At 43.9% G+C, this 25,754-nt stretch overlaps 1 protein-coding gene across 1 annotated transcript; it reads right to left on the bottom strand.

Moving 5' to 3' along the window:
- Window positions 1–2,180: 2,180 nt before the first annotated feature.
- Window positions 2,181–19,065, bottom strand: LOC131190430 (vomeronasal type-2 receptor 26-like). The gene is made up of 4 exons (XM_058167751.1): window positions 18,826–19,065; window positions 7,339–7,465; window positions 2,970–3,085; window positions 2,181–2,876 (listed from the first exon to the last, which is right to left on the bottom strand). Exons 1-4 carry the CDS (start codon window positions 19,063–19,065, stop codon window positions 2,181–2,183), a joined length of 1,179 nt encoding a protein of 392 aa, XP_058023734.1.
- Between the last annotated feature and the right edge of the window lie 6,689 nt (window positions 19,066–25,754).

Genomic DNA, 25,754 nt, shown 5'->3' with positions numbered 1-25,754 from the left:
TCTCACTGCAATAGTCCATCCAACTCCCCACACCCCACACCCCACACTCCACTAGCTACCCCAGAGCACTAATAAAGAATTTCTTGACCAAGTCCACAGAGTTTACAAATATTTGGGGAGAGGAAAAAGTGCCTGATCTTCCCTCATATGGAGACTGTGATTCTGCCATTAACCTGGTTCCTGGCACAAAAATTCAAGAGGCAATATCAAGCGATTCTGCTTGCTGTTAATATACATAACGTTATGTATTGTAGTTTTTTCCCTATTTTCCCATCAAAAATACCCAAGAGTAATTATTCCAGCTTCAATTCTATCCTCTGTTCAATTATCTCTTCAAGCCACTTTCTTATATCATGCTAATATTTTCTGGCCTTAGGGCAGGTCCACCACATGTGGTAGAACCCTCCCTGCCTGTAGCCACATCTCCACCACTCAGTCAATCGATTTAAGAACATCTTGGCCAATCTAGCTGGTGGTAAGTGCCAACGGTAGACAATTTAACAAGGTTCTCCTTATAAGCACCTGACATCATTAGTTTGTAGTTTTTCTCCCATTATTTATCCCAATGATCTAATTCAATGCTATGCCCAAAATTTCTAGCCCAACCCAAATCATTGTCTCCTTCACATTTTCTTCATCCGTTTTAAATCTTAATAGAAAATTATATATTTTAGTAGTCACTTTCCCCCTCTTCCTAATAATATTTTATCAAGTTCCAATTGTTCTCCATAAATGCCCTATTATTCTTGATCCTTTTTATATTTTATTTGGATTTGCAGATACAGCCACCAATCAATTTTTATTCCTTGATATTTTTTTTAGATCCTGATTTGGAATACCTTACCATTTTGTTTATGTCTTTGGATAAATTATTTCCTCCATTGTTAATATCCAAATTGGAACTTTCATATAATGTTTTTTTTAAATTTTGTCCCAAATATTTATCAAAGCATTTCGCACTAAATGTCTCTGAAAGTACGTATGGATTTTATTTTTCCCTTCCCACAGGAACATATGCTATCCCAATTGGAGATGGAGTCCCTCTAAGGTTAATACCCTCTTGTTGTTTAATTGGACCCAGTCTTTAAGCCAAGTTGCTGCTACCACTTGATAGTATAATTCCCAATCAGGGAGGCCAAAGACTCGTCTAGAATCCTGTAGAAGTTTAAGCTTTATTCGGGCTTTCTTCCTAAACCAAATAAATTTACTGGTTATTTTATTTAATTGATCAAAAAATGTTTTCCCCAATATCAAATGTCAGCCAGAGTCACTCGCCCTGCAACATTATTTGGTCTTAAATTTGCAAAATATGACCATGCCAATCACCAACTTCAGCTCCTGAATTTTTTGTGCCCAAGAATCAAAGCACACTGATCAAAAGTGTGGATAAATGAATCATACATTTATTTATTAATTCACATATTTTATATTTGATTATTAGATTGGATGTTAATTTCACTATCCTTGAACTTCATAGTTTTAATTCTTTCATTATTAAAGGTAAAGGTAAAGGTTCCCCTCGCACATATGTGCTAGTTGTTCCCGACTCTAGGGGGCGGTGCTCATCTCCGTTTCAAAGCCGAAGAGCCAGTGCTGTCCGAAGACGTCTCTGTGGTCATGTGGCCAGCATGACTCAATGCCAAAGGTGCACAGAACGCTGTTACCTTCCCACCAAAGGTGGTCCCTATTTTTTCTACTTGCATTTTTACATGCTTTCAAAACTGCTAGGTTGGCAGAAGCTGGGACAAGTAATGGGAGCTCACCCCGTTACACAGCAGCACCAAGGATTCGAACCGCTGAGCTGCCGACTTTTCGATCAACAAGCTCAGCGTCCTAGCCCCTGAGCCACTGCGTCCCTCCTGCAACATTATTTGGTCTTAAATTTGTAAAAGGGATTTATAGGACCATGCCAATCAACAACTTCAGCTCCTGACTTTTTTGTGTCCAAGAATCAAAGCACACTGATGTGGATAAATGAATCATACATTTATTTATTAATTCACATATTTTATATTTGATTATAGATTGGATGTTAATTTCACTATTCTTGAACTTCATAGTTTTAATTCTTTCATTATTAAATCACTTTAATTATCAAACAGATGCAAAGGAAGCCTACAAACCCTGGAATAACTTCAGTGAATCATTAAACATCATAAACCTACGAAACCAATTCACAATCAGTTTCCCACTTTTATCATTAGATGTTCCTTAGTGTTTAGATTAGGTCTCAGGATGATAATGTAGCACTTGGGGAAGAAGATGCAGCCCAGTAGACCAGCACTGGAAGCCAAGATGGAGAAGATCTGCACGACCACCAAGAACTTTCCTTTAGTGCTCAGGTAGGTGGGCAGGAAGGAGACCCAGACGCTGCAGAAGACCAGCATGCTGAAGGTGATCAGCTTGGCCTCATTGAAGGCCCCAGGCAGGTTCCTGGCCAGGAAAGCCACTGTGAAGCAAATGATAGCTAGGAAACACATATAGCCAAGGACAAGATAAAACATGACGACAGAGCCTTCGTTGCACTGAAGGATGATCTCTTCTGGCTGGGTGTGTAAGTCAGAGTCAGGGAATGGGGGAGAAATTCCAAGCCACATGGCACAGATGAAAACTTGGCCAGCAGAACAAAGAAGGATGATGGAGTTGGCCAAGCCCTTCCCCAACCATCTTCTCACTTTGTTCCCTGGTTTTGTGGCCAGGAAGGCCAGCACCACTGTGATTGTTTTGGCCAACACAGAAGACACAGCTACTGAGAAGACAATGCTGAACACCGTCTGTTGGAGAAGACAGGTAGCTTTCCTTGGTTGACCAATGAAGAGAAATGAGGACAAAAAGCAAAGGAGGAGGGAGACCAGAAGGATGAAGGAGAGGTCCCGGTTGTTGGCTTTGACAATGGGAGTTTCTAGGTATTTAATGAATATGATTAAAATTAATCCTGTGATTAGGAACAAGAGTAAGGCAAAAGAGACCAGGATGATGCCCAGATGTTCTTCATAGGACAGGAAGATTATTCTTTTGGGGATACATTGGACTCGGTTCTTGTTTGGATATTGATTATCTGGGCACTTGGTGCATTTTTCAGTATCTGAGAAAACAAAAAAGTAATATTTCTTTTATAGCTCTTTTCGCATTTCAAGAAAGATCTTCTTTGGATGTCAGATGATACTGAGCAAGCATGGCAGGTGCCAATATTCAAAATACAAATGGGGGCTGGTTGATAATGCTAACTGTGACTGCAGGAACATCCCATTAACTTTATATCATATCGTGATGGAATGTCCCCTCAGAAGGTTCCCTGGATCCCTGCATTAAAAACACCATCTTGAGGGCATTGCTGCTCATTGGCTAAATAGAATAGAATAGAATAGAATTCTTTATTGGCCAAGTGTGATTGGACACACAAGGAATTTCTCTTGGTGCATATGCTCTCAGTGTAAATAAAAGAAAAGATACGTTCATCAAGAATCATAAGGTACAACACTTAATCATAGTCACAGGGTACAAATAAGCAATCAGGAAATAATCAATATCAATATAGATTGTAAGGATACAAGCAACAAAGTTACAGTCATACAGTCATAAGTGGAAGGAGATGGATGGTGGAAATGATGAGAAGATTAATAGTAGTGCAGATTTAGTAAATAGTTTGACAGCGTTGAGGGAATTATTTGTTTAGCAGAGTGATGGCATTTGGGGGGAAAACTGTCCTTGTGTCTTCGCAAGCTGGACACCGGAACACTGGGAAGGCAGCTCGCCACCTGCTCACACTTAGGTCAGGGGCCGGGGCCCATTCCCTGAGGCCCCAGAGCTGCCGCCTTCCCCAACCAGGTCAGGGAATGGTGCATTCCCCAACTCTGGCGTTTCCCCGGAGCTGCCGCCAGCTCTTCCTTCACCCACTTGCTGCCCGCTCGCCACCTGTTCGCCTTTCGCCTTTGGTCAGGGCCCAGGGATACCTCATTCCCCTGAGACCCCGGAGCCACCCCCTGCTCGCCGCCTGCCTCAGCCAGTCAGGGAATGCACCATTCCCCGACACTAGCCATGTCCCGGACCCGCCACCCGCTCTTCCTTCGCCACGCAGAGTATACTTACTTTCTTCCAGCGGCTGGCTGCCAGGAAAAGCAAGCGTCCAAAAGTTACTGGAATCCCTCACCTTGAATATGCATTGCTGCTAAATGGCTAAATAGAATAGAATAGAATAGAATTCTTTATTGGCCAAGTGTGATTGGACACACAAGGAATTTCTCTTGGTGCATATGCTCTCAGTGTACATAAAAGAAAAGATACGTTCATCAAGAATCATAAGGTACAACACTTAATCATAGTCACAGGGTACAAATAAGCAATCAGGAAATAATCAATATCAATATAGATTGTAAGGATACAAGCAACAAAGTTACAATCATACAGTCATAAGTGGAAGGAGATGGATGGTGGGAATGATGAGAAGATTAATAGTAGTGCAGATTTAGTAAATAGTTTGATAGCGTTGAGGGAATTATTTGTTTAGCAGAGTGATGGCATTCGGGGGGAAAACTGTCCTTGTGTCTTCGCAAGCTGGACACCGGAACACCGGGAAGGCAGCTCGCCACCTGCTCGCCCTTAGGTCAGGGGCCGGGGCCCATTCCCCAAGGCTCCGGAGCTGCCGCCTTCCCCAACCGGGTCAGGGAATGGTGCATTCCCCAACTCTGGCGTTTCCCCGGAGCTGCCGCCAGCTCTTCCTTCACCCACTTGCTGCCCGCTCGCCACCTGTTCGCCTTTCGCCTTTGGTCAGGGCCCAGGGATACCTCATTCCCCTGAGACCCTGGAGCCACCCCCTGCTCGCCGCCTGCCTCAGCCAGGTCGGGGAATGCACCATTCCCCGACACTAGCCATGTCCCGGAGCCGCCGCCCGCTCTTCCTTCGCCACGCAGAGTATACTTACTTTCTTCCAGCAGCTGGCTGCCAGGAAAAGCAAGCGTCCAAAAGTTACTGGAGTCCCTCACCTTGAATATGCCGCCGCCATTGCTGCTTGTTCCATGCACCGGCTGCGCAAGTGCACACCATTAATTTCATTTATTTATCAGCAGGGCCGGAATAGCTCAGGCTATTAAGAAGCCTGTTATTAGAACACAGAGCCTGCAATTACTGCAGGTTCGAGCCCGGCCCAAGGTTGACTCAGCTTTCCATCCTTTGTAAGGTAGGTAAAATGAGGACCCAGATTGTTGGGGGGACAATAAGTTGACTTTGAAAAAAAAAAAATACAAATAGAATGAGACTATTGCCTTATGCATTGTAAGCCGCCCTGAGTCTTTGGAGAAGGGCGGGATATAAATGTAAACAATAACAACAACAAAAAGTAGCAGGTTGGGTGTGCGCTTGCGCAGCCAGCACATAGAACAAGGCAGAATATTCAAGGAGAGGAACTCCGGTAACTTTTGGACGCTTGCCTTTTCTGGCAGCCAGCCGCTGGAAGAAAGTAAGTATACTCTGCGTGGCGAAGGAAGAGCGGGCGGCGGTTCCAGGACAAGGCCTGTTGCTAAAGTTCACCTCTGGGAACAGCTGATTGAGGAAGCCAGAGGCGACTCCAGGATCTCAGGGAATGGTGCATTCCCCAACTCTGGCGTTCCCGGAGCTGCCGCCTTCCCCAACCAGGTCAGGGAATGGTGCATTCCCCAACTCTGGCGTTCCCGGAGCTGCCGCCTTCCCCAACCAGGTCAGGGAATGGTGCATTCCCCAACTCTGGCGTTCCCGGAGCTGCCGCCTTCCCCAACCAGGTCAGGGAATGGTGCATTCCCCAACTCTGGCGTTCCCGGAGCTGCCGCCTTCCCCAACCAGGTCAGGGAATGGTGCATTCCCCAACTCTGGCGTTCCCGGAGCTGCCGCCAGCTCTTCCTTCGCCACGCAGAGTATACTTACTTTCTTCCAGCGGCTGGCTGCCAGGAAAAGCAAGCGTCAAAAGTTACTGGAGTCCTCACCTTGAATATGCCGCCGCCACCTGTTCGCCTTTCGCCTTTGGTCAGGGCCCAGGATACCTCATTCCCTGAGACCCTGGAGCCACCCCTGCTCGCCGCCTGCCTCAGCCAGGTTGGGGAATGGTGCATTCCCCAACTCTGGCGTTCCCGGAGCTGCCGCCAGCTCTTCCTTCGCCACGCAGAGTATACTTACTTTCTTCCAGCAGCTGGCTGCCAGGAAATGTCTCCTTACTTCTAAGTTGCTTCTCTCCTTGATGAATTTCCACCCATTGCTTCTTGTTCTACCCTCAGGTGCTTTGGAGAATAGCTTGACTCCCTCTTCTTTGTGGCAGCCTCTGAGATATTGGAAGACTGCTATCATGGCTCCCCTAGTCCTTCTTTTCATTAAACTAGGCATACCGATTTCCAGCAATCGTTTTTCATATGTTTTAGCCTCCAGTCCCCTAATCATTTTTGTTGCTCTTCTCTGCGTTCTTTCTAGAGTCTCAACATCTTTTTTACATCGTGGCGATATCTTTTGGGCTGTAATATAAACTTGGTTTGGGTGAGCAAAGGCCATTGATCTGAAACCATTTCTCAATTTCAAAGAATGCAGATGTTCCTAATAAGGGTCAACATGGGACAACAGTTCCAAACTGACAAGAAAAGAGAAATCTCCTCTGATGCATGTACCGTATTTTTTGGAGTATAAGACGCATCTTTTTCCCCCAAAAATGAGGGTGAAAATCTGGGTGCGTCTTATACTCTGAATGGAGTTTTAGAGGCAGGAAAAAAAGCAAGGCACAGAGCTCACAACCAAGGAACCTGTTGCTAAAGTTCACCTCTGGGAACAGCTGATTGGGGCATTCCAGGAGGCCGATCCACCTTCCAATCAGCTTTTTCTTATTTTCCTCCCAAAAACTAAGATGCGTCTTATATTCCAGTGTGTTTTATCCTCTGAATGGAGCCCCACCCAGCTTCTCAAAGGGAGGTTTCAGAGGCTGAAAGAAGCTCCAGAAAAGAAGCCCCCAAACAGAGCTTCAGAAAAGAAGCCTCCAAACAGAGCTTCAGAAAAGAAGCCTCCAAATAGAGCTTCAGAAAAGAAAGCCCCCAAACAGAGCTTCAGAAAAGAAGCCCCCAAACAGAGCTTCAGAAAAGAAGCCTCCAAATAGAGCTTCAGAAATGAAGCCACCAAACAGAGCTTCAGAAAAGAAGCCTCCAAATAGAGCTTCAGAAAAGAAGCCCCCAAACAGATCTTTTTCGTATCCTTCCCATTATGTGGAAGAAATTGAGCACCTTGAAAATTAGGAACCACAAAACTATCAACCTTCGATATGTCTCTTTTAAAATGCACATTGATCAACATGTTCTGGATGAATCTAGTACCCTTTCCTCTGGTGTGACCCACCTTCCTGAGTAGAGATGGTCACTTCTGGACAAGGAACACAGTCATAGCAGCAAACTGGTTCTCCTTCTCGCTTCTGCTTGACAAATCCAGGATGACAATTTTCCACACATCTGGACTGAGGCAGGGACTAAGGAAAAAACAAGGAATGCCAAACAAAGTATGTTAGAAATAACCATCATTGAAAAATGGAGGTAGACATGAACATTAGTCAAGTAATTGCTTGGGTAAGTAGTTCACTTAGGTAGATAAGAAATTTTTAACTAACTCTCAATCTTGCAGGGGATATAACTACAGGCAGATTTTTCACTTAGTTTCTCCCTTTTACTTCTAGAATATCTCATTGTAATACAGGACATTTCAATTTAATAAATTCTGGAGAGAAGCAATTGAGAAAAGATTTAAGCGTGAAGTAGCAGTTAGTGGTTCCTCCACATTCCTCCTTTCTTCATGTATCCATGAGTTTGAAGCATGATGCTTTAGTCATATTAAAGTTTGGAATGAAATTTATTCTGAAAGGTTTGTGAAATTTGTATTTTACTAGATTTATTAAAACAGAATAAAAATGCAATGAAGAAAAAAACTTCCGGCCAATGGGATCGGGGAAGGTTTCTTCTAGACCACGTGTCATTGAAAAGCCATCATCACCCCAATTTGAAAGTAGACCAGGACAACCTCCCAGTTAAGATAAAAAGGAAAACTTGGTTACAGATTAGGGCTGGATTTGGTGCAGTGGTTAGAATGCAGAGTAGCAGGCTGACTCCTCTGTCCACTGCCAGGAGTTTGATCCTGACTGTCTCAAGGTTAACTCAGCTTTCCATCTTTCCAAGGTTGGTAAAATAAGGACCAGATTGTTGGGGGCAATATCTCACAACCAAGGAACCTGTTGCTAAAGTTCACCTCTAGGAACAGCTGATTGGGGCATTCCAGGAGGCCGATCCACCTTCCAATCAGCTTTTTCTTATTTTCCTCCCAAAAACTAAGATGCGTCTTATATTCCAGTGTGTTTTATACTCTGAATGGAGCCCCACCCAGCTTCTCAAAGGGAGGTTTCAGAGGCTGAAAGAACCTTCATAAAAGAAGCCCCAAACAGAGCTTCAGAAAAGAAGCTCCAAATAGAGCTTCAGAAAAGAAGCCTCAAATAGAGCTTCAGAAAAGAAGCCCCAAACAGAGCTTCAGAAAAGAAGCCTCAAATAGAGCTTCAGAAAAGAACTCTCCAAATAGAGCTCCAGAAATGAACCCACCAAACAGAGCTTCAGAAAAGAAGCCTCCAAATAGAGCTTCAGAAAAGAAGCCCCCAAACAGAGCTTCAGAAAAGAAGCCTCCAAATAGAACTTCAGAAAAGAAGCCTCCAAATAGAGCTTCAGAAAAGAAAGCTCCCAAACAGAGCTTCAGAAAAGAAGTTCCCAAACAGAGCTTCAGAGGCTTTTTTTCTGAAGTTCTGTTTTGGAGGCTTTCAGAGGCAGAAAAAAGTATTTTCTGAAATGGAGTTTTAGAGGCAGGGGAAAAAAAAAAGCAAGGCACAGAGCTCACAACCAAGGAACCTGTTGCTAAAGTTCACCTCAGGGAACAGCTGATTGGGGGCATTCCAGGAGGCCGATCCACCTTCCAATCAGCTTTTTTCTTATTTTCCTCCCCAAAAACTAAGATGCGTCTTATATTCCAGTGTGTTTTATACTCTGAAAAATACGGTAATCTTGCACAATCCACCGTGTCCTTCTATCTCTTCCTACCTCATCCCTCAAGATCTTTTTCGTATCCTTCCCATTATGTGGAAGAAATTGAGCACCTTGAAAATTAGGAACCACAAAACTATCAACCTTCGATATGTCTCTTTTAAAATGCACATTGATCAACATGTTCTGGATGAATCTAGTACCCTTTCCTCTGGTGTGACCCACCTTCCTGAGTAGAGATGGTCCCTTCTGGACAAGGAACACAGTCATAGCAGCAAACTGGTTCTCCTTCTCGCTTCTGCTTGACAAATCCAGGATGACAATTTTCCACACATCTGGACTGAGGCAGGGACTAAGGAAAAAACAAGGAATGCCAAACAAAGTATGTTAGAAATAACCATCATTGAAAAATGGAGGTAGACATGAACATTAGTCAAGTAATTGCTTGGGTAAGTAGTTCATTTAGGTAAATAAGAAATTTTTAACTAACTCTCAATCTTGCAGGGGATATAACTACAGGCAGATTTTTCACTTAGTTCCTCCCTTTTGCTTCTAGAATATCTCATTGGAATACAGGACATTTCAATTTAATAAATTCTGGAGAGAAGCAATTGAGAAATGATTTAAGCGTGAAGTAGCAGTTAGTGGTTCCTCCACATTCCTCCTTTCTTTGTGTATCCATGAGTTTAAAGCATGATGCTTTAGTCATATTAAAGTTTGGAATGAAATTTATTCTGAAAGGTTTGTGAAATTTGTATTTTACTAGATTTATTAAAACAGAATAAAAATGCAATGAAGAAAGAAACTTCCGGCCAATGGGATCGGGGAAGGTTTTTTCTAGACCACATGTGTCATTGAAAAGCCATCATCACCCCAATTTGAAAGTAGACCAGGATAACCTCCCAGTTAAGATATAAAGGAAAACTTGGTTACAGATTAGGGCTGGATTTGGTGCAGTGGTTAGAATGCAGAGTTGCCTGCTGACTCCTCTGTCCACTGCCAGGAGTTTGATCCTGACTGTCTCAAGGTTAACTCAGCTTTCCATCTTTCCAAGGTTGGTAAAATAAGGACCAGATTGTTGGGGGCAATATACCGACTCTGTAAACTGCTTAGAAAGTGCTAGATAGCACTATGGAGCTGTACATGGACAGCTAACATCAAAAACATCATCAAAAAAGGACAACAAAGAATGTTCTTTCTGCGCCAACTCAGTAAGCTCAAACTGCCCAAGGAGCTGCTGATTCAGTTCTACAGAGGAATTATTGAGTCTGTCATTTGCACCTCTATAACTGTCTGGTTCGGTTCTGCAACCCAACAAGAAAGATACAGACTTCAGAGGATAATTAGAACTGCGGAAAAAATAATTGCTACCAACCATTGAGGACCTGTATACTGCACGAATCAAGAAGAGGGCCGTGAAAATATTTACAGATCCCTCATATCCTGGACATAAACTGTTTCAACTCCTACCCTCAAAACGACGCTATAGAGCACTGCACACCAGAATAACTAGACACAAGAACAGTTTTTTCCCGAAGGCCATCACCCTGCTAAACAAATAATTCCCTCAACACTGTCAAACTATTTACTAAATCTGCACTACTATTAATCTTCTCATCGTTCCCATCACCAATCTCTTTCCACTTATGACTGTATGGCTGTAACTTTGTTGCTGGCAATCCTTATGATTTATATTGATATATATTGACCATCATTTGTGTTGTAAATGTTGTACCTTGATGAAGGTGTCTTTTCTTTTATGTACACTTAGAGCATATGCACCCAGACAAATTCCTTATGTGTCTAATCACACTTGGCCAATAAAGAATTCTATTCTATTCTATTCTATTCTATTCTATTCTATTCTATTCTATTCTATTCTATTCTATTCTATTCTATTCTATTCTATTCTACATAAGTCTAAACGCTATTGCTATTTATTTGTATATTGATTTGTTAATTTTATATGGCCGCCATGCTGGTGAACTAAGACTGCCTAGTTTTTAGACCTGTAGAAAGATGAGATGGAGATGAGGTGCCCTAAAAACGGATAAGTCATGCACTTTTTGCTGCATCACAAGGGATATGAGTAGGAGCCCTGTGTCAGAAAGAGATGTTTCTAAGGCAGGGGTGTCAAACTCTCTTTCATTGATGGCTGCATCAGGGTTGTGTTTGATCTCAGGGGGGCGGGGAAGAGGTGTGTGGCCTGGGGATATGGCCAGCTTGATGTCATTCATTGAGGCTTCATTTTTGGCCATGATGGCCTCCTTCAGCCCTCTGCCAATGGAAACAGAGCTCAGGGGGACCGCACGTGGCCCACCGAGGCTCCGTTTGTGGCCGTGACAGGCTCCTGCAGCCCTTTTTCAGTGAAAATGGAGCTCGGGAAGGCTGTGTACTGGGCTGTTTCCAGGGTGGGCCCATGGGACAGATCTAAGCACCCCATGGATTGGATCCAGCCTCCGGGCCTTGAGTTTGACACCCCTGTTCTAAAGCCAAGTTAGGTATCCAAAAAAGGTTCCTTTCTATTAAAAAACCACAGTTAGGTGACACCAACTGGCATGAAAATCCAGAGCTAAATTTATAATCAGCTACATTTGGAGACTCCTTTCTCCCAGAGAGACTTAAGGTAGCTAATTCAAGGTTGTTCCTTATGAAGTGATAAGCTAAAGACGCAATCTAAGGAACTTCCCCCCAACCGCCCCAGTTTGTCCCTCATTTCTTCCAATATGAAGAAGGGCTTTTCTTTGGATCAAGTCATGTTTCAGTGCTTCAATTTTCTGGGTCAGGGCAGATCAGAACAGTCAATACGATTGCATATTGCCTTGGACTTTCTCCTTGGACTTTCTCCTCAGGGCATAAAGCCTTGAACTTTCTCCTCAGGAGCAGAAGGCCTATTTGTCTGTCCCAGTGGTGAAATCCAATTTTTTTCACTGCCAGTTCTGTGGGCGTGGCTTGGTGGGCAGGACAGGGGAAGAATACTGCAAAATCCTCATTCCCTCCCCACTCCAGGGGAAGGATACTGCAAAATCCCCATTCCCTCCCTGTTTTGGGGCCAACCAGAGGTGGTATTTGCTGGTTCTCTGAACTACTCAAAACTTCTACTACTGGTTCTATGAGAACCAAAATCCCCAGCATTTGATGTCCATTTTCAGCAGTTTTGTCCAGATACTTGTTTGCACAGGGTACACAAAATAGCCATCATCACCCAGCATCTCATGTTGGACATGGCTGAATCAATTTAAAACCGTGTTCCATATCACAGTATCTTAGGGACACCTTGTCAATTATATTGAAGACAATAAGGCACTTAAAAAAAAACTATAAAGATTTTACTCCCCAAATTCAATTTTCACTGAAGCCTATTTGGCAGGGGTGAAATCTACTTACCTTCCTTACCGGTTAGGAAGTGTGTGCATGTCACATGCGCACGCGGACCCTCTGCGCATGCGCAAAATCGGGTGGGTGGGAGGAGCTTTGCACCACCGTTGCTACCGGTTCTCTGAACCACCCGCCGCAATCGGTATCAATTCGGCCGAACCGGGAGCATTTCACCCCTGCTATTTGGTGAATAGGCTTAGCTACTTGAAATGTGTCCTAAGGCTTTGGAAAACAGAAAACGCACCAATATTTAATTCACCTTGTTGAGCAACTTTAGCTGTGAAATAGCATGTCGATCGATAGTAAGTCTCTCTCTTTCAAAAACCCCTAGTTTCATTTTAATGGGATCCTCCCTGGAGAGAACGATCGAGCTGATGATATTCAGATCTGCTGCAACATCACCATTTCGGTCCAAGTACATTATCATGTGGGAAATATTCCAAAACTCATTCTTCTTCAAAAATGGATGGAACTGGAATAAAAATATCCAGGAATGTTAAAAGCAGAACCCTTGGGTGGTGGTTGTTTTTATCCCATGTGGCCTTTCCACATTTGAATCTTTCTTCTACAGTTGTCTAACTTGCAAATATCCTGAGTTGGAAGAACAGGTCTTCCTCAAAAGAGAAAACGAAAGGTTCAGCAAATGTTTTACACAAACACACTTATACATATATTCCATTGGGAATATATATATGGATCGGCAGTGAAATCCTCTGAAGTCTGCTACCAATTCTGTGAGTCCGCTACCGAGCACACACTTCGCACGCATGCGCACCTCAGCCGCACCCACACAGTGCGAAAAAAGGAACATTTTGAAGCCTTCCGAGTCTGCAAAGGTAAGTAGAACAGCGAGGGGGGGAATCCACAGTGCCACATGATTTAGATTAGCAGGAAATTTGACGATTCTAGCTAATATAAATCACCTAGCTGATTGTTTGAAATACCAATTCACCCAAACTGGTAGCATTTTTACTACTGGTTCACCTAAACCAATCCGAACCGGTAGCATGTCACCTCTGATATACATATTCTGGAGTAGCCTTCAGAAGTTGGAGGTGCTCACTGGTGGGTTTCAAAAACAGACTGGAAAACCATGTGTCTGAAATGGTATAGGGCAGTGATGGCTAACATTTTTGGTGTCATGTCTGGGGGAGCACAGAGCAGGGTTATGCACGTGCCCACACCCATAATTCAATGCACCCCACACCCCGTGCATGTGCACATGATCCCCTGCACTCCCCAGTAGACCCGTTTTTCACCCTCCCCAAGCTCCAGAGACTTACTTGGAGTCTGGGGAGGGCAAAAACAGCCTTCCCCACCCCCCTGGAGGCCTTCTGGAGGCCATAAACAGCCCATTTGCCGACTTCCGGTTGGACCGGAAGGCCTGTTTTTTGTTCTCCCCAGGCTCCTGAGTTTTTCTAGGAGCTTAGGGAGGGTGGAAACTGCCTTCCCCACCCCACTCACCCAGAGGCCCTCCGAAGGCCAGAAATGGCCCAGTTCTCAAAAATGGAACCCAGGAGGGCTACGTGCGGCCCTCCTGAGCTCCATTTTCACTGGTAGAGGTACCACGAGCCGATCCTTCACTATTTCCAGGGCAGCCCCAGGGGCCAGTTCTAAACACCCCACAGGTCAGATCTGGCCCACAGGACTTGAGTTTGACACTCCTGTCTCAGAGTGTTAGATATGGAAAAAATGAGTTCAGTCACAAGAGAAGAGATTCTGGCTGACTGAGATGAAAAACATCCTAAAAGGAGGAACAATTTTAGAGCTGATCTAGTGAACCAGAGAAGCTCAAGTTTCCTCTTCACTGATTGCTTTAACACAAAGATCCAGCAGTCATTACTTAAAGAAGCTTTAACTGGAATTTCTGCAGACAGGAGGAGTTGTACAAGAGGGCCTCAGGGACTCCTTCAAATTTATGAACATAAAATTCTAAAATGCTAATTGCAAATTCATAAAGATGGGAATTTATTTTAAAATGCATACATACTTTGTAAAATTAACACTTCTTAATATCAAAATGTATGTGTCACGGTACCCGCTCTTTGGAAAATTATCCGCAAGTGATTAGGTTGGTCAAATGTGTTGGCTTTTTGAAGCGTAAAATGGTTGATATGGAGAGGAGGCGTGGCCAGCATCGAGATGAGACTTCTTGGGGCTCCAGGAAGAACACTGAAATTTGGGTCATTTCGGGGGTCCTTAATGGACCATAGCTGTCCTGGAGGGACAGCGAAGAAAGAAGGCACCGGCCAGTGCAAACAAGGAAGTTGCAAATTCCCTGCAGCACCAGCATCTAGCCTAGTGACAAGGAAAGGCAGCCATTAGGAGCTGCCAAAGTCGGGACGACTACACAAAAGAACTGAGCAGGAGCGGAGATTTGAACAGAGTATTGTTACCGGGTGAGTGATTGGCCAACTCACAGGTAAGAAGAAAAAACTTTTAAAGCTAAAAAGATTTCCAATTTGAAGTTAGCGGCTAATTGGCACATGGAAACTTAAAGCGGGAGGAAACAAACAGCAAAGAGGATTTATAAGACAAAAGCCCTAAAAGAAAACATTCCATCTGGACTTAAAATTGGATTTGGAAGAAATTATAAATATTAAAAGGAGAAGAAAATTGAGGGAAAGCATCTTTTACTAACAAAAGGATATAATTGAGGAAGACGAAGCAATTGTTTTTGTGGATTAACAAGTGACATTTTTTTGCTGGGATTTGTGTATTGGAGAGAAACGTCACTGGAGAGGGAAAAAACTAACATTGCATTACTTAGGCTACTATCGGAAAGACCGAAGGAGTGTTTGTTTAAACAGCTATGGCACAACTTCAAAAGACTGGAAAGATCAGGGACTTGAACTAGAACGATTTTAAAAAAATAATAAAAAACACTGAATTGGCCTGCATTTGGAAACAGAAAAAAGGGAAAGAAAAGAAAAAAAGAGACAATATTTTGGACTTGAATTCGAACTATATATAAGTCAAAATAAATTTAAAAATCCTTTCTCCTAATATTGAGAATATGGAGAGTTAGGAGGATGAGTATGAGGAATTATGGGAAATGCTTCAAATGGTACGAGAATCCTTTAAAGGGAATAAGGAAGCAGAGAAGTGGCTTGAGAATAAAAAAAAATGATGAAGAAATTATGAGGAAGAAACAAGAGGAAAAAAATACAAGGCTGAAAAACAAATAAGTGAGGATAAAAATACAGATGATTATATTGGGATTGATAATGAGAGAATAGAAATGGAGAGGGGGAAGGATACTTTAAAAAAGAAAGGGAAAAAAGGAAAGAAGAAAAGATTGAGGGGAAAAATTAAAAGAGTAAAAAAATGATGAAGAAATTATGAGGAAGAAACAAGAGGAAAAAATACAAGGCTGAAAAACAAATAAGTGAGGATAAAAATACAGATGATTATATTGGGATTGATAATGAGAGAATAGAAATGGAGAGGGGGAAGGATACTTTAAAAAAGAAGGGAAAAAAAGGAAAGAAGAAAAGATTGAGGGGAAAAATTAAAAGAGTAAAAAAAATAGATGATTACATTGGGATTGGCGGTGACAGAATAAAGAGAAGAGGAGGAAATGGAGAAAAATTGAGGGGGGAAATCAAAAGGGTATAAATTAGAGAAAGGAGGTGGAAAAGAAGATACAAGAAATAGAGAAAGAAGAAGATAAAAGAATGAGAGAAAGGGAGAAAAATATTAAGAGATGGAATTTTGGAGAGATTGAAAGCAAATGATTAAAAGGAGGAGAAAAATGAATAATAGAAAAGAAATTAAAATATTTGCAGAAATTTTAGGAATGATGGAAATTAGAAGAAATATATAGATTATTGCAAAAGGATAGTAAGAAATGTTGAAATGAAGTGAATGAAGGGAGCAGAAAAGAAGGAATATACCGTTTAATGTAAAATGGAGAAGTAGATGAAATGTGGAAGATATAATGGGATATATGTTTGCCTTTTATTTTTGTGTCTGACAATTCACAGAATGAGAAAGAATTATAGTGGATGGTAAAGAAATAAATTTTAAATATAGAAAAGAATGGAAAAATTAAATGAAGTCCAGATTTAAAAAGAAGTCAAGAAGTTTAAAAAGAAGTAGATTGTTTAAAATAAATAAATAAATAGTCCAGCAGATGAAATGATTGAAATTAAGATGTAAAATGGAATAAAATTGAAACGTTAGGAAATGATGTATACTATTGGAAGAGAAAAATAATTACTGAATAGTGAACAAAAACTTTAAGAAAATAAAAGGTGGAAGGTTGTATTAATTGATTGTAAGATATAAATGGAATAAGATTAAGACAATGCTAATAACTAAAATATATGAGGGGAAGTTTGAGAAATATACTCAATAAATGAGAAAATCGGGGTTGTCTGGACTCCAGAAATATTGAAATGAAAATAAATACAGCAATGGAGAGAGATAAGAAGAAGGAGAGAGATGGAAAAGGAGAAGGAGGGAGAGAGAAAGAAGAAAGGGAAAAGGAGAGGAGAAAAGGTAGGGGAAATAAGAGTAGGGAGAAGGTTAGACAGGGAGGAAGTGGGGAGGAGGTGGAAGAAGGAAGGGGAAATAAAGAAGGAGTAGGAGAGAAGAGAAGAAAGTAGGTAGGATAAAATACCTTTGTGTTGCATTTGATCATGGACTGATTAGGGTGAAAAATAGTTGACATATTGATTAATATGCTTTTACTTTTTAAATGAATTGGAGTAATTAATGGTAGCGGTCAGTGGAAGTCCACAAACATATATTTCTTATAAACTTTAGATAATATAAGCCATTAGGATTCTTTGCACAAACCTGGAATTTGTACATCATTGAAAATATTATTTTGGCTAAGCTGATATAGAAAACAAAAACTTTCCATCAGTGCTTCCTTTTCTACAGAAGACCCTTTGATTGGACACAAAGCCCATCCTCACCTTCACAAGTGGGCAGGAGAAGCCCCCAAAGCAATACTAGACAACACAGTATCAACAGTAGAAACCTTTAAATTTCTAGGTTCTATCATACAGAATAGAATAGAATAGAATAGAATAGAATAGAATAGAATAGAATAGAATAGAATAGAATAGAATAGAATTTTTTATTGGCCAAGTGTGATTGGACACACAAGGAATTTGTCTTGGTGCATACGTTCTCAGTATACATAAAAGAAAAGATACGTTCATCAAGGTACAACTTTTACAACACAAATGATGGTCAATATATCAATATAAATCATAAGGATTGCAAGATCTACAGATCCCTCACATCCAGGACATTAACTGTTTCAACTCCTACCCTCAAAACGACGCTATAGAGCACTGCACATCAGAACAACTAGACACAAGAACAGTTTTTTCCCGAAGGCCATCACTCTGCTAAACAAATAATTCCCTCAACACTGTCAAACTATTTACTAAATCTGCACTACTATTAATCTTCTCATCATTCCCATCACCAATCTCTTTCCACTTATGACTGTATGACTGTAACTTTGTCGCTGGTAATCCTTATGATTTATATTGATATATTGACCATCAATTGTGTTGTAAATTTTGTACCTTGATGAACGTATCTTTTCTTTTAAGTACACTGAGAGTGTATGCACCAAGACAAATTCCTTGTGTGTCCAATCACACTTGGCCAATAAAAATTCTATTCTATTCTATGGGAATGTTGTCATGAAATTATATGGCTGCTTGGATGCTACACACACACACACACACACACACACACACACACACACACAGAATCAATCCCATCCCTAGATAACATACCTAGAGTGGCCATGGAGAAAAACAGCTCTTGACTTCGCGTGAGGTATTACTAAGGTTTTACAAATCCTTAGTAAAACCGCACCTAGAATACTGCATCCAGTTTTGGTCACCATGTTACAAAAAGGATGTTGAGACTTTGGAAAAAGTGCAGAGAAGAGCAACTAAGATGATTAAAGACCTGGAGACTAAAACATACAAAGAACGGTTGCAGGACTTGGCTATGGGTAGTCTAGAGAAAAAAAGGACTACGGGTGACATGATAGCAGTGTTCCAGGATTTGAGAGGTTACTACAAAGAAGCGGGGTTCAACTTATTTTCCAAAGCACCAGAAGGCAAGGCAAGAAACAATAGATAGAAACTAATCAAAGAGAGAAGCAACCTGGAATTTAGGAGGAACTTCCTAACAGTGAGAACAATTAACCAGCGGAACAGCTTGACTCCAGAACTTGCAGATGCTTCATCACTGGAGTTTTTTAAGAGGAGACTGGACAGCCAGTTGTCTGAAATGGTGTAGGGTCTCCTGCTCGAGCAGGGGGTTGGACTAGCAGACCTCCAAGATCCCTTCTAGCTCTATTCTGATGGATCGATTGACTTCCATTGAGGAGATACAGTTCGCTTACCCATCCTACCATTCTACCCAATTTACTAGACAGAGAGGCACACATACAAACCTGTGGGATTTTGTAGGGGGCTATTAATGTTGACATCTGGATGGAGATGTCCCTGTCGGTTCGATCAAAAACAACCAAATGGTTGTCCTTCTTTCCACAGCTGTAGTTGGGAACATTGGCTTCTCCTGCAGAGAGGATGTCCAGCAAGGCATCTGATGTGCCAAGAGTGCTGAAATAGTCATCGTGGATATTGTACCCAAGTGTGAGATTGTGCAGGAGCGGGGAATTCTTACCAACCATTTGAATAGCGAAAATATGGCGTAGGATTCTAGACTGATCAGAGGATATTCTAGTGTAAAAAAATGTTGATTTTATCATCATCGCCACCACCGTCATCAGTCGTAAAATATATTTTATATTTTTTATAGATATTTTTGCTTGACTAGTGAAAATGAAGCATAGCACTTTTGAATGAGCAATAGATAAACTCCTGTAAAAAATGACCATGTTATTATCATCACTTCTGCTGATCACCGGCTGCCAGCAATTTGGCAGTTCAGGTCTCAGCAGCTCAAGGTTGACTCAGCCTTCCATCCTTCCGAGGTTGGTAAAATGAGGACCCAGATTGTTGGGGGCAATATGTCGACTCTGCAAACTGCTTAGAGAGGGCTGTAAAGCACTGTGAAGCGGTATATAAGTGTAAGTGCTATTGCTACCATCATTAACTGAACCAACAACGTATTTGTTTTTCAATCTAATCCACTTTGTCTCTTGAAGCCTATAGAATCTTAAGCTGACACTGACTCTGTAATGTATTACTGTAAGTTTTGGCGGGAGTTTTAGGCGGGAAATATCTCGTTTCTGATTGGATGCAGCCTCAGGCTGAAGTGTATATAAGGAGAGGTTTTTCTCCAGAGTTTTGCTGGGTCACACTATATTAAAGAGCTGTTGTCACTAACCTGGTCTCCTGCCTCGTCAATACCCAAACATAACATTGGCGACGAAGGTGGGATCTTGAGGCAGAGCACCAGAACAGAGCTGAACTCACTACGAGAATCAAACCCAGCAAGGTGATAGCGAATGCAGCGATGACCGGCTACACGCCACCCTCCGTTTGACCCTGCCCAGGAGACATGGGAATATATATGACCCGTTTGAAAGTTTCCTGGAGGCAAGCGAGCTACAGGAGTCTCCGACAACATAAGCGGGCTTACTTCATAAGCCACTGTGGGTCAGCAGTCATCGCCGTCATGAAGCCCTAGCGAGCCAACACCGCTACACTCCGTATCGTGGCAGACCCTTCAGACCCTCCTGAGAATCACTCGCACCAGCCCGTCCAAATCGTTCGGATGCGAGTTTGGGGCGCAGGCAACAAGAAGGCGAGTCTATCAGCGACTACATGGCAGCCCTGAGACAAGCCTCCAAGCATTGCAGTACGCGATCTGGACGAAGAGCTGCTGGAACAACTTATACGGGGGTCAGAGACATCCGTTTGAGGAGGCGGTTGCTAGCCAAGAGCAACCTGACATTGTAAACGCTCTGGACGAAGCCAGAGCCCATGAGATGTCAACCATGCAGCAGACACCTTACAAAGCGACTCACGCCGATGGCGGCGCAAAGCGAGCACAGTCCACCACGAAGAAACCTATCGTGAGTCAACCAGCGAAGAGGAGGAAGAAGTCCACTACACGGAAAATCGACAAGGAAGACCCGGAGGAATGCGGAAGTTGCGGGCGACATCAGCGCCAAAGATGTAAGTTCAGGGCGCCATTTGCGGCGGTGTGAAAGGAAGGGCACCTGGCTCAAGTCTGCGAGCACCCCAACCTTCCGCGAAAATTCAAATCGGCCAATCAGAGCGGCTCTGAGTCAGAGATGCAAACCCCACATTCCGAAATTTCAAACCAGCCAATCAGGCGCGAGATCGGCGGCGACCAGCGATTGGCCAGGAAAGAAAGAGCGCGAAGTCAAACCGAATGACTGTTACCATAGACCATGCAGCTACCGCATCGAAGAAAAGATCTTCACAAACCCGACAATTGAAGGCGTACCGTGCCGACTGGAAGTAGACACAGGATCAGCTATCACAATCATGTCCTGGGACACTTTTGTGAAAGCCTTGCCGCACATCGCATAAGCGCAAGCTACAGAAACAACGGCTCCGGGTGCAGGATTACCAGGGCAACCGCATCCCTGTTCGAGGGACAACGACCGTCGAGGTCAAATGCTGGGACATACGAAAGACCCTGCCCATCACGTTAGTCGGGAACCTTGCCAAGCTTGCTGGGGCTAGACTGGTTCAGGCGTTGGGAATGGGGTGACTGGCGTCCACGGGCGGATGCAACCTGCAAACGCCCTACTGGAGGAATTCGCAGGCGTATTCGAGGACCGTTTAGGCAAGTACAAGGGACCCCTATCTCCTTCAATTTAGACCCCAAATAGCTCCCATTAGGTTAAAGGCAAGGAGGGTTCCTTTTGCACTCAAACCTAAAATCGACAAAGAGTTAGATAAATTAGTCAGCCAGGGATACTAGTGCCAGTTGACCATGCCAAATGGGAGGCGTAATCGTCACCCTATAAAACCAGGCGGGTCCATAAGAATTTGCGCTGATTACAAGGCTACCTTGAACAAAGCATTGCAAAAGCGCCTACCCAGTTCCAGTAGTGCAACACTTATTGCACTCACTAGGACACGGACAAGTTTTGCCAAATTAGACTTGGCACAAGCGTACCAACAGCTACCCGTAGATGCTAGCACAGCTGAGCCCAGACCATTGTAGCACGGGTGCCTTTAAGTGCACCCGGTTACAGTTCGGGGTGAGTGTGGCCCGGCTATTCAAAATTTGATGGGCGGCTCCTACAAGGGTTACGAGTCGTACCCTATTCGATGATGTGTTGGTATCAGGGAAGATTTAAGAGAACTGGGGAAGCGATTAAGGAAAGTTTTGGCCATTTTAGGTCGGCAGGATTAAAAGTCAAAGCAAGCAAGTGTCAGATAGGGGTCGAATCTGTTGAATTTTGGGCTATAGAATAGACAAAAAGGATTCACCCACTGAGAGCAAAGTCAAGGCGATAAAGAGAGCCCCAGCACCCAAAAACAAGACAGAACTCCAGGCTTTCCTGGGTCTGGTAAACTTTACGCCGTGTTTTTAAAAGACAAGGCAACCGTTGCTGAACCGCTGCATAAATTGCTTGGAAAAACACTGTTTGGTCGTGGGGAAGTCAGAGAATAGGGCATTTGAGGCAGTAAAAGTTTGCTATCAAGCGATAGCCTGTTAATACAATACAACAACAGACTGCCGTTAGTATTGGTTTGTGATCGTCCCCTATGGAGTAGGAGCTGTACTTAGCCACAGACTCCCAAAGCGGCACTGAAGCCCCTATAGCGTTCTATTCACGACGATGTCCCGGCTGAAAGGAATTACAGCCAGCTAGATAGGAGGCTCTCGCAATAGTGTCAGGGGTGAAAAATTTCACGAATACGTTTTGGGCGTGATTTGAAATTGTTACTGATCACAGACCGCTATTGGGGTTACTGGCTGGCGACCAGCGCCAGTAGCACTCTCACCTAGACTGACCAGATGGACTATTTTTGACCGCATACTCCTACAAACTGCAGCATCGGCCTGGAAAGAGCTGGGGCATGCGGACGCATTGAGCAGATGCCCATTGCCAGGAAATCGAGGACCCCACCCGGGCACCCGTTCTACTAATTGACTCTTTGGACTCTGGGCCAGTCACATCGCAGGAAGTGGCTCGGGCCTCCTACCGGGACGTTGTTTTAAGGACTGTAATCAGTTGGGTTCAAAGGGATGGCCCGCTGCGCCGGGCGACCGTTTTAAAGTAAGAAAAAGAATTGTCTGTGCAAGGGGTGCCTGCTCTGGGGGATAGGGTGGTAGTTCAGAGAAGCTGAGAAAAAGTTCTGGAACTCCTGCATGAGGGTCACCCAGGAATTGTGAGGATGAAGGGTTTGGCTAGGAGCTATGTCTGGTGGCCCCTAATGGACAGGAAATCAGTGACAGGGTTGGCGATGCCAAGTATGTCAGGAATCAGACCACTACCACCTCGGCCCCAGTTTTGGAGTGGGAGAAACCCCAAGGCCCTTGGTCCCGCATACACATTGATTTTGCGGCCTTCCACGGCCAAACATTTCTAATTGTGGTGGATGCATTCTCCAAATGGCTGGAGATCATCCTAATGAAATCCACAACCGGAGCTGTCATCTCAGCACTAAAACACCTTTTGCCACGCAGGCTGCGGACACCCTCGTGTCCGATAACGCCCACAGTTCACCGCAGCATTATTTGAAGGGTACCTGGCTGAAGAGGGCATCCGACATGCCCTCTCAGCGCCGTTCCACCCTGCGTCGAGCGGCCTTGCTGAAGCGTTTTGTCCGGAGTGCGAAGAAGCGCTATCACGAAGCGGCCCGGCGATTGGCAGGCACGTCGGCGCATTCTAACCGTCAACACAGGACCCCTGTGTGGCCACGGCCGCAGCCCAGCCGAGCTATTAATGGGCGGAAGCTACGGTGCCCGCTAGACCGGCTACACCGAACTACGTACAGGACGGGTTCAAAACAAAACCAGATAGAATCCGAGAGTTAAACATAGGAGACTCGGTGTGGGCACATAATTACAGCGACGGCCCTAACTGGAAGAGGGGATAGTCATAGACAAAGCGGGCCCCAAATCTTATCTAGTGGAACTAGGCGATGGCAGAATCTGGGCGCCACATAGATCAATTAAGAAACAGATTGAGCGATAAGGCAGAATTAGGCGAGAACAGCCCTGACTATGATTTAATTAACCCCACAGCTGACTGGGCGCCAGAACAAACAGAAAGCGTAAGCAAAGACCAAACAGAGACTTATCTGAGTCAGGCGAGGTCCAGCGACACCCTCCGGTCCCTCTAGAGGACAGCAGGTCCGAGCCGGCGAATAATCCAGGGCGGATGGCGGGAGGAGGAGCTCAGAGGAACGAAAAGTCCCTCCGGCAAGCTCGACTCAACTCCAGAAAGTGAACTGCGAGGTCCGGGAGAGTCAGGAGGACGTACCTGCAGGACTACGTAGAGAAGTAATATGCAAATATTGGCAAAGTGCCTTCTGGGAGGGAAGGAGTGTAATGTATTACTGTAAGTTTTGGCGGGAGTTTTAGGCGGGAAATATCTCGTTTCTGATTGGATGCAGCCTCAGGCTGAAGTGTATATAAGGAGAGGTTTTTCTCCAGAGTTTTGCTGGGTCACACTATATTAAAGAGCTGTTGTCACTAACCTGGTCTCCTGCCTCGTCAATACCCAAACATAACAGACTCCAAACCTAGAGGCACATGATACTCACCCATCTCCATTTAAATTTAATGAATGTTGGGGAGATGGAATTGATACAGTCCCCCTCCTGGTTTAAGAATCGCAAATGCACCATTATTTGTAACAATACTAATTTTCTATATACTATATACTAATATATAGTATATATACTATTTGTTTTCTAACCAAAGACCTATATATATACTATATATATATAGTATATATACTATATTATATATATGTTTTCAGAGGTTTTTGCGGGTGTTTGTATGTAGGTCTTTGGTTATTCGGGTTTTCTCCCGCGTAAAATTGGAAGTGTCTTGGCGACATTTCAACGAAGTCTCATTCGTCATCTTCAGGGTTCAGCTTCGTGCTTCTGGGAGCAATGTGTGATTGCAGCTGTTTCTTCCTTTTTAACTGCTAGTGGGGGTTTGAACTGATTGGGTGGGAGCTTGGCTGTGCTCTGATTGGATGGGGTTTTTTTGTGCTCTGATTGGATGGGGGTGTGTCCTCTTTGGGTGGGGGCTTGGTTGTGCTCAGATTAGTCTGAGTTGCAGGGGGATTTGAGCTGGTGAGCTGCATTGCTGTTGTTTGGCTTCGTGTTTGTGGTCGTGCTACATCTTCATAGTGGGTGTCAGTCTGATTAGTCAGCTAATGTTGCAGCTGCGGTCTGGCTTCTGGTCCTTGGTCGTGCTTCATGATCAGTGTGGGTTTGTGTCTGCTTTCTGGGTGGATGTGTGGTGGTGACATCCTGTGTGGACCTCGTGAGTGTGGGTCTGGTGTCATTCCTCATGTTAGGGACTCGTTTGTCAAAAGAAGAAGCCTAGAGAGTACCTGGAGGTCTAGCCGTTCCGAGGCTGATCGGACACTAGTAAGATCTTTTACTAAGACCTACCTAGTGGCAATGGGGGAGGCGAAACGTTCCTACATTTCCACCCTCATTGCATTGGCAGATAACCGCCCGGCCGCCCTGTTTTGGGTGACTCGCTCCCTCCTTCAACAGGAGGGGCGGGATGACCCCCTACAGGGACGTGCTGAGGAGTTTAACGGTTATCTATACGATAAAATCGTTCAGCTTCGGGATAGTTTAGACCAAAATTACAATGATCCAAGTGGGATGGCAGAGGCACGTCTTGTTGAGGTTATTTGGGATAAGTTTGAGACTGTGGCTCTCGAGGACGTGGATGTCAGGCCTGGAAACCATATTAAACTTTAGGTTTCCAGACGCTGCCACATTTTTATCCTGAGGGGAGGAGGGGGGGGTTGAGGGGTATGGTAACATTCTTCAAAGGGTCAAGGTCGGATGGTGTTCACGTCTGCAGGAAGAGTGGCAAGAAGTTACTCGAATGAACTGGAAGAACGTGGGACCGTGTGATCATCAGAGGGGTCAGGGGGGTGGGACTATGGGGGTTTGTATAACTGGGGAAACGAATCCGGAACTTCAGTTTTGGGAATTGCACTCATCGTGTGCCAGTCTCCTCATGCTAGTAAAGGACTCTGAGAAAAAGAAAAAAATGCCTCTGAGTCTCTTTTACGCAGAAGAGGTATTTCTGGAACCTTGACATTATTCCCAAAACTCTAAAAACTTTCTTTTGCTAACGGTACCCTCTCCTCCTCTCAGAGGGGGCCCGTTAGAGGGGTGCTGGGCCCCAGTCTCTGCAACCTCCACAGCGGTGCAAAGACCCAGT

This window comes from Ahaetulla prasina, chromosome 2 (assembly GCF_028640845.1).
Source record: "Ahaetulla prasina isolate Xishuangbanna chromosome 2, ASM2864084v1, whole genome shotgun sequence".
NCBI classification, from domain to species: domain Eukaryota; kingdom Metazoa; phylum Chordata; class Lepidosauria; order Squamata; family Colubridae; genus Ahaetulla; species Ahaetulla prasina.
The sequence above is the reverse complement of the archived record's forward strand: the minus strand, read 5'-3'. Positions and strand labels throughout refer to the sequence as shown.

What these genes read in the sequence shown, in the direction of transcription:
- LOC131190430 (XM_058167751.1), bottom strand. Translation starts at nt 19,065, where the DNA reads ATGGTTGGTAAGAATTCCCCGCTCCTGCACAATCTCACACTTGGGTAC. An exon ending in CCCCCTACAAAATCCCACAG is followed by an intron (nt 7,466 to 18,825) that starts GTTTGTATGTGT and finishes TTTTTTCCTTAG; the next exon opens with TCCCTGCCTCAGTCCAGATG. An exon ending in AACATCTGGGCATCATCCTG is followed by an intron (nt 2,877 to 2,969) that starts GTCTCTTTTGCC and finishes AAAGCCAACAAC; the next exon opens with CGGGACCTCTCCTTCATCCT.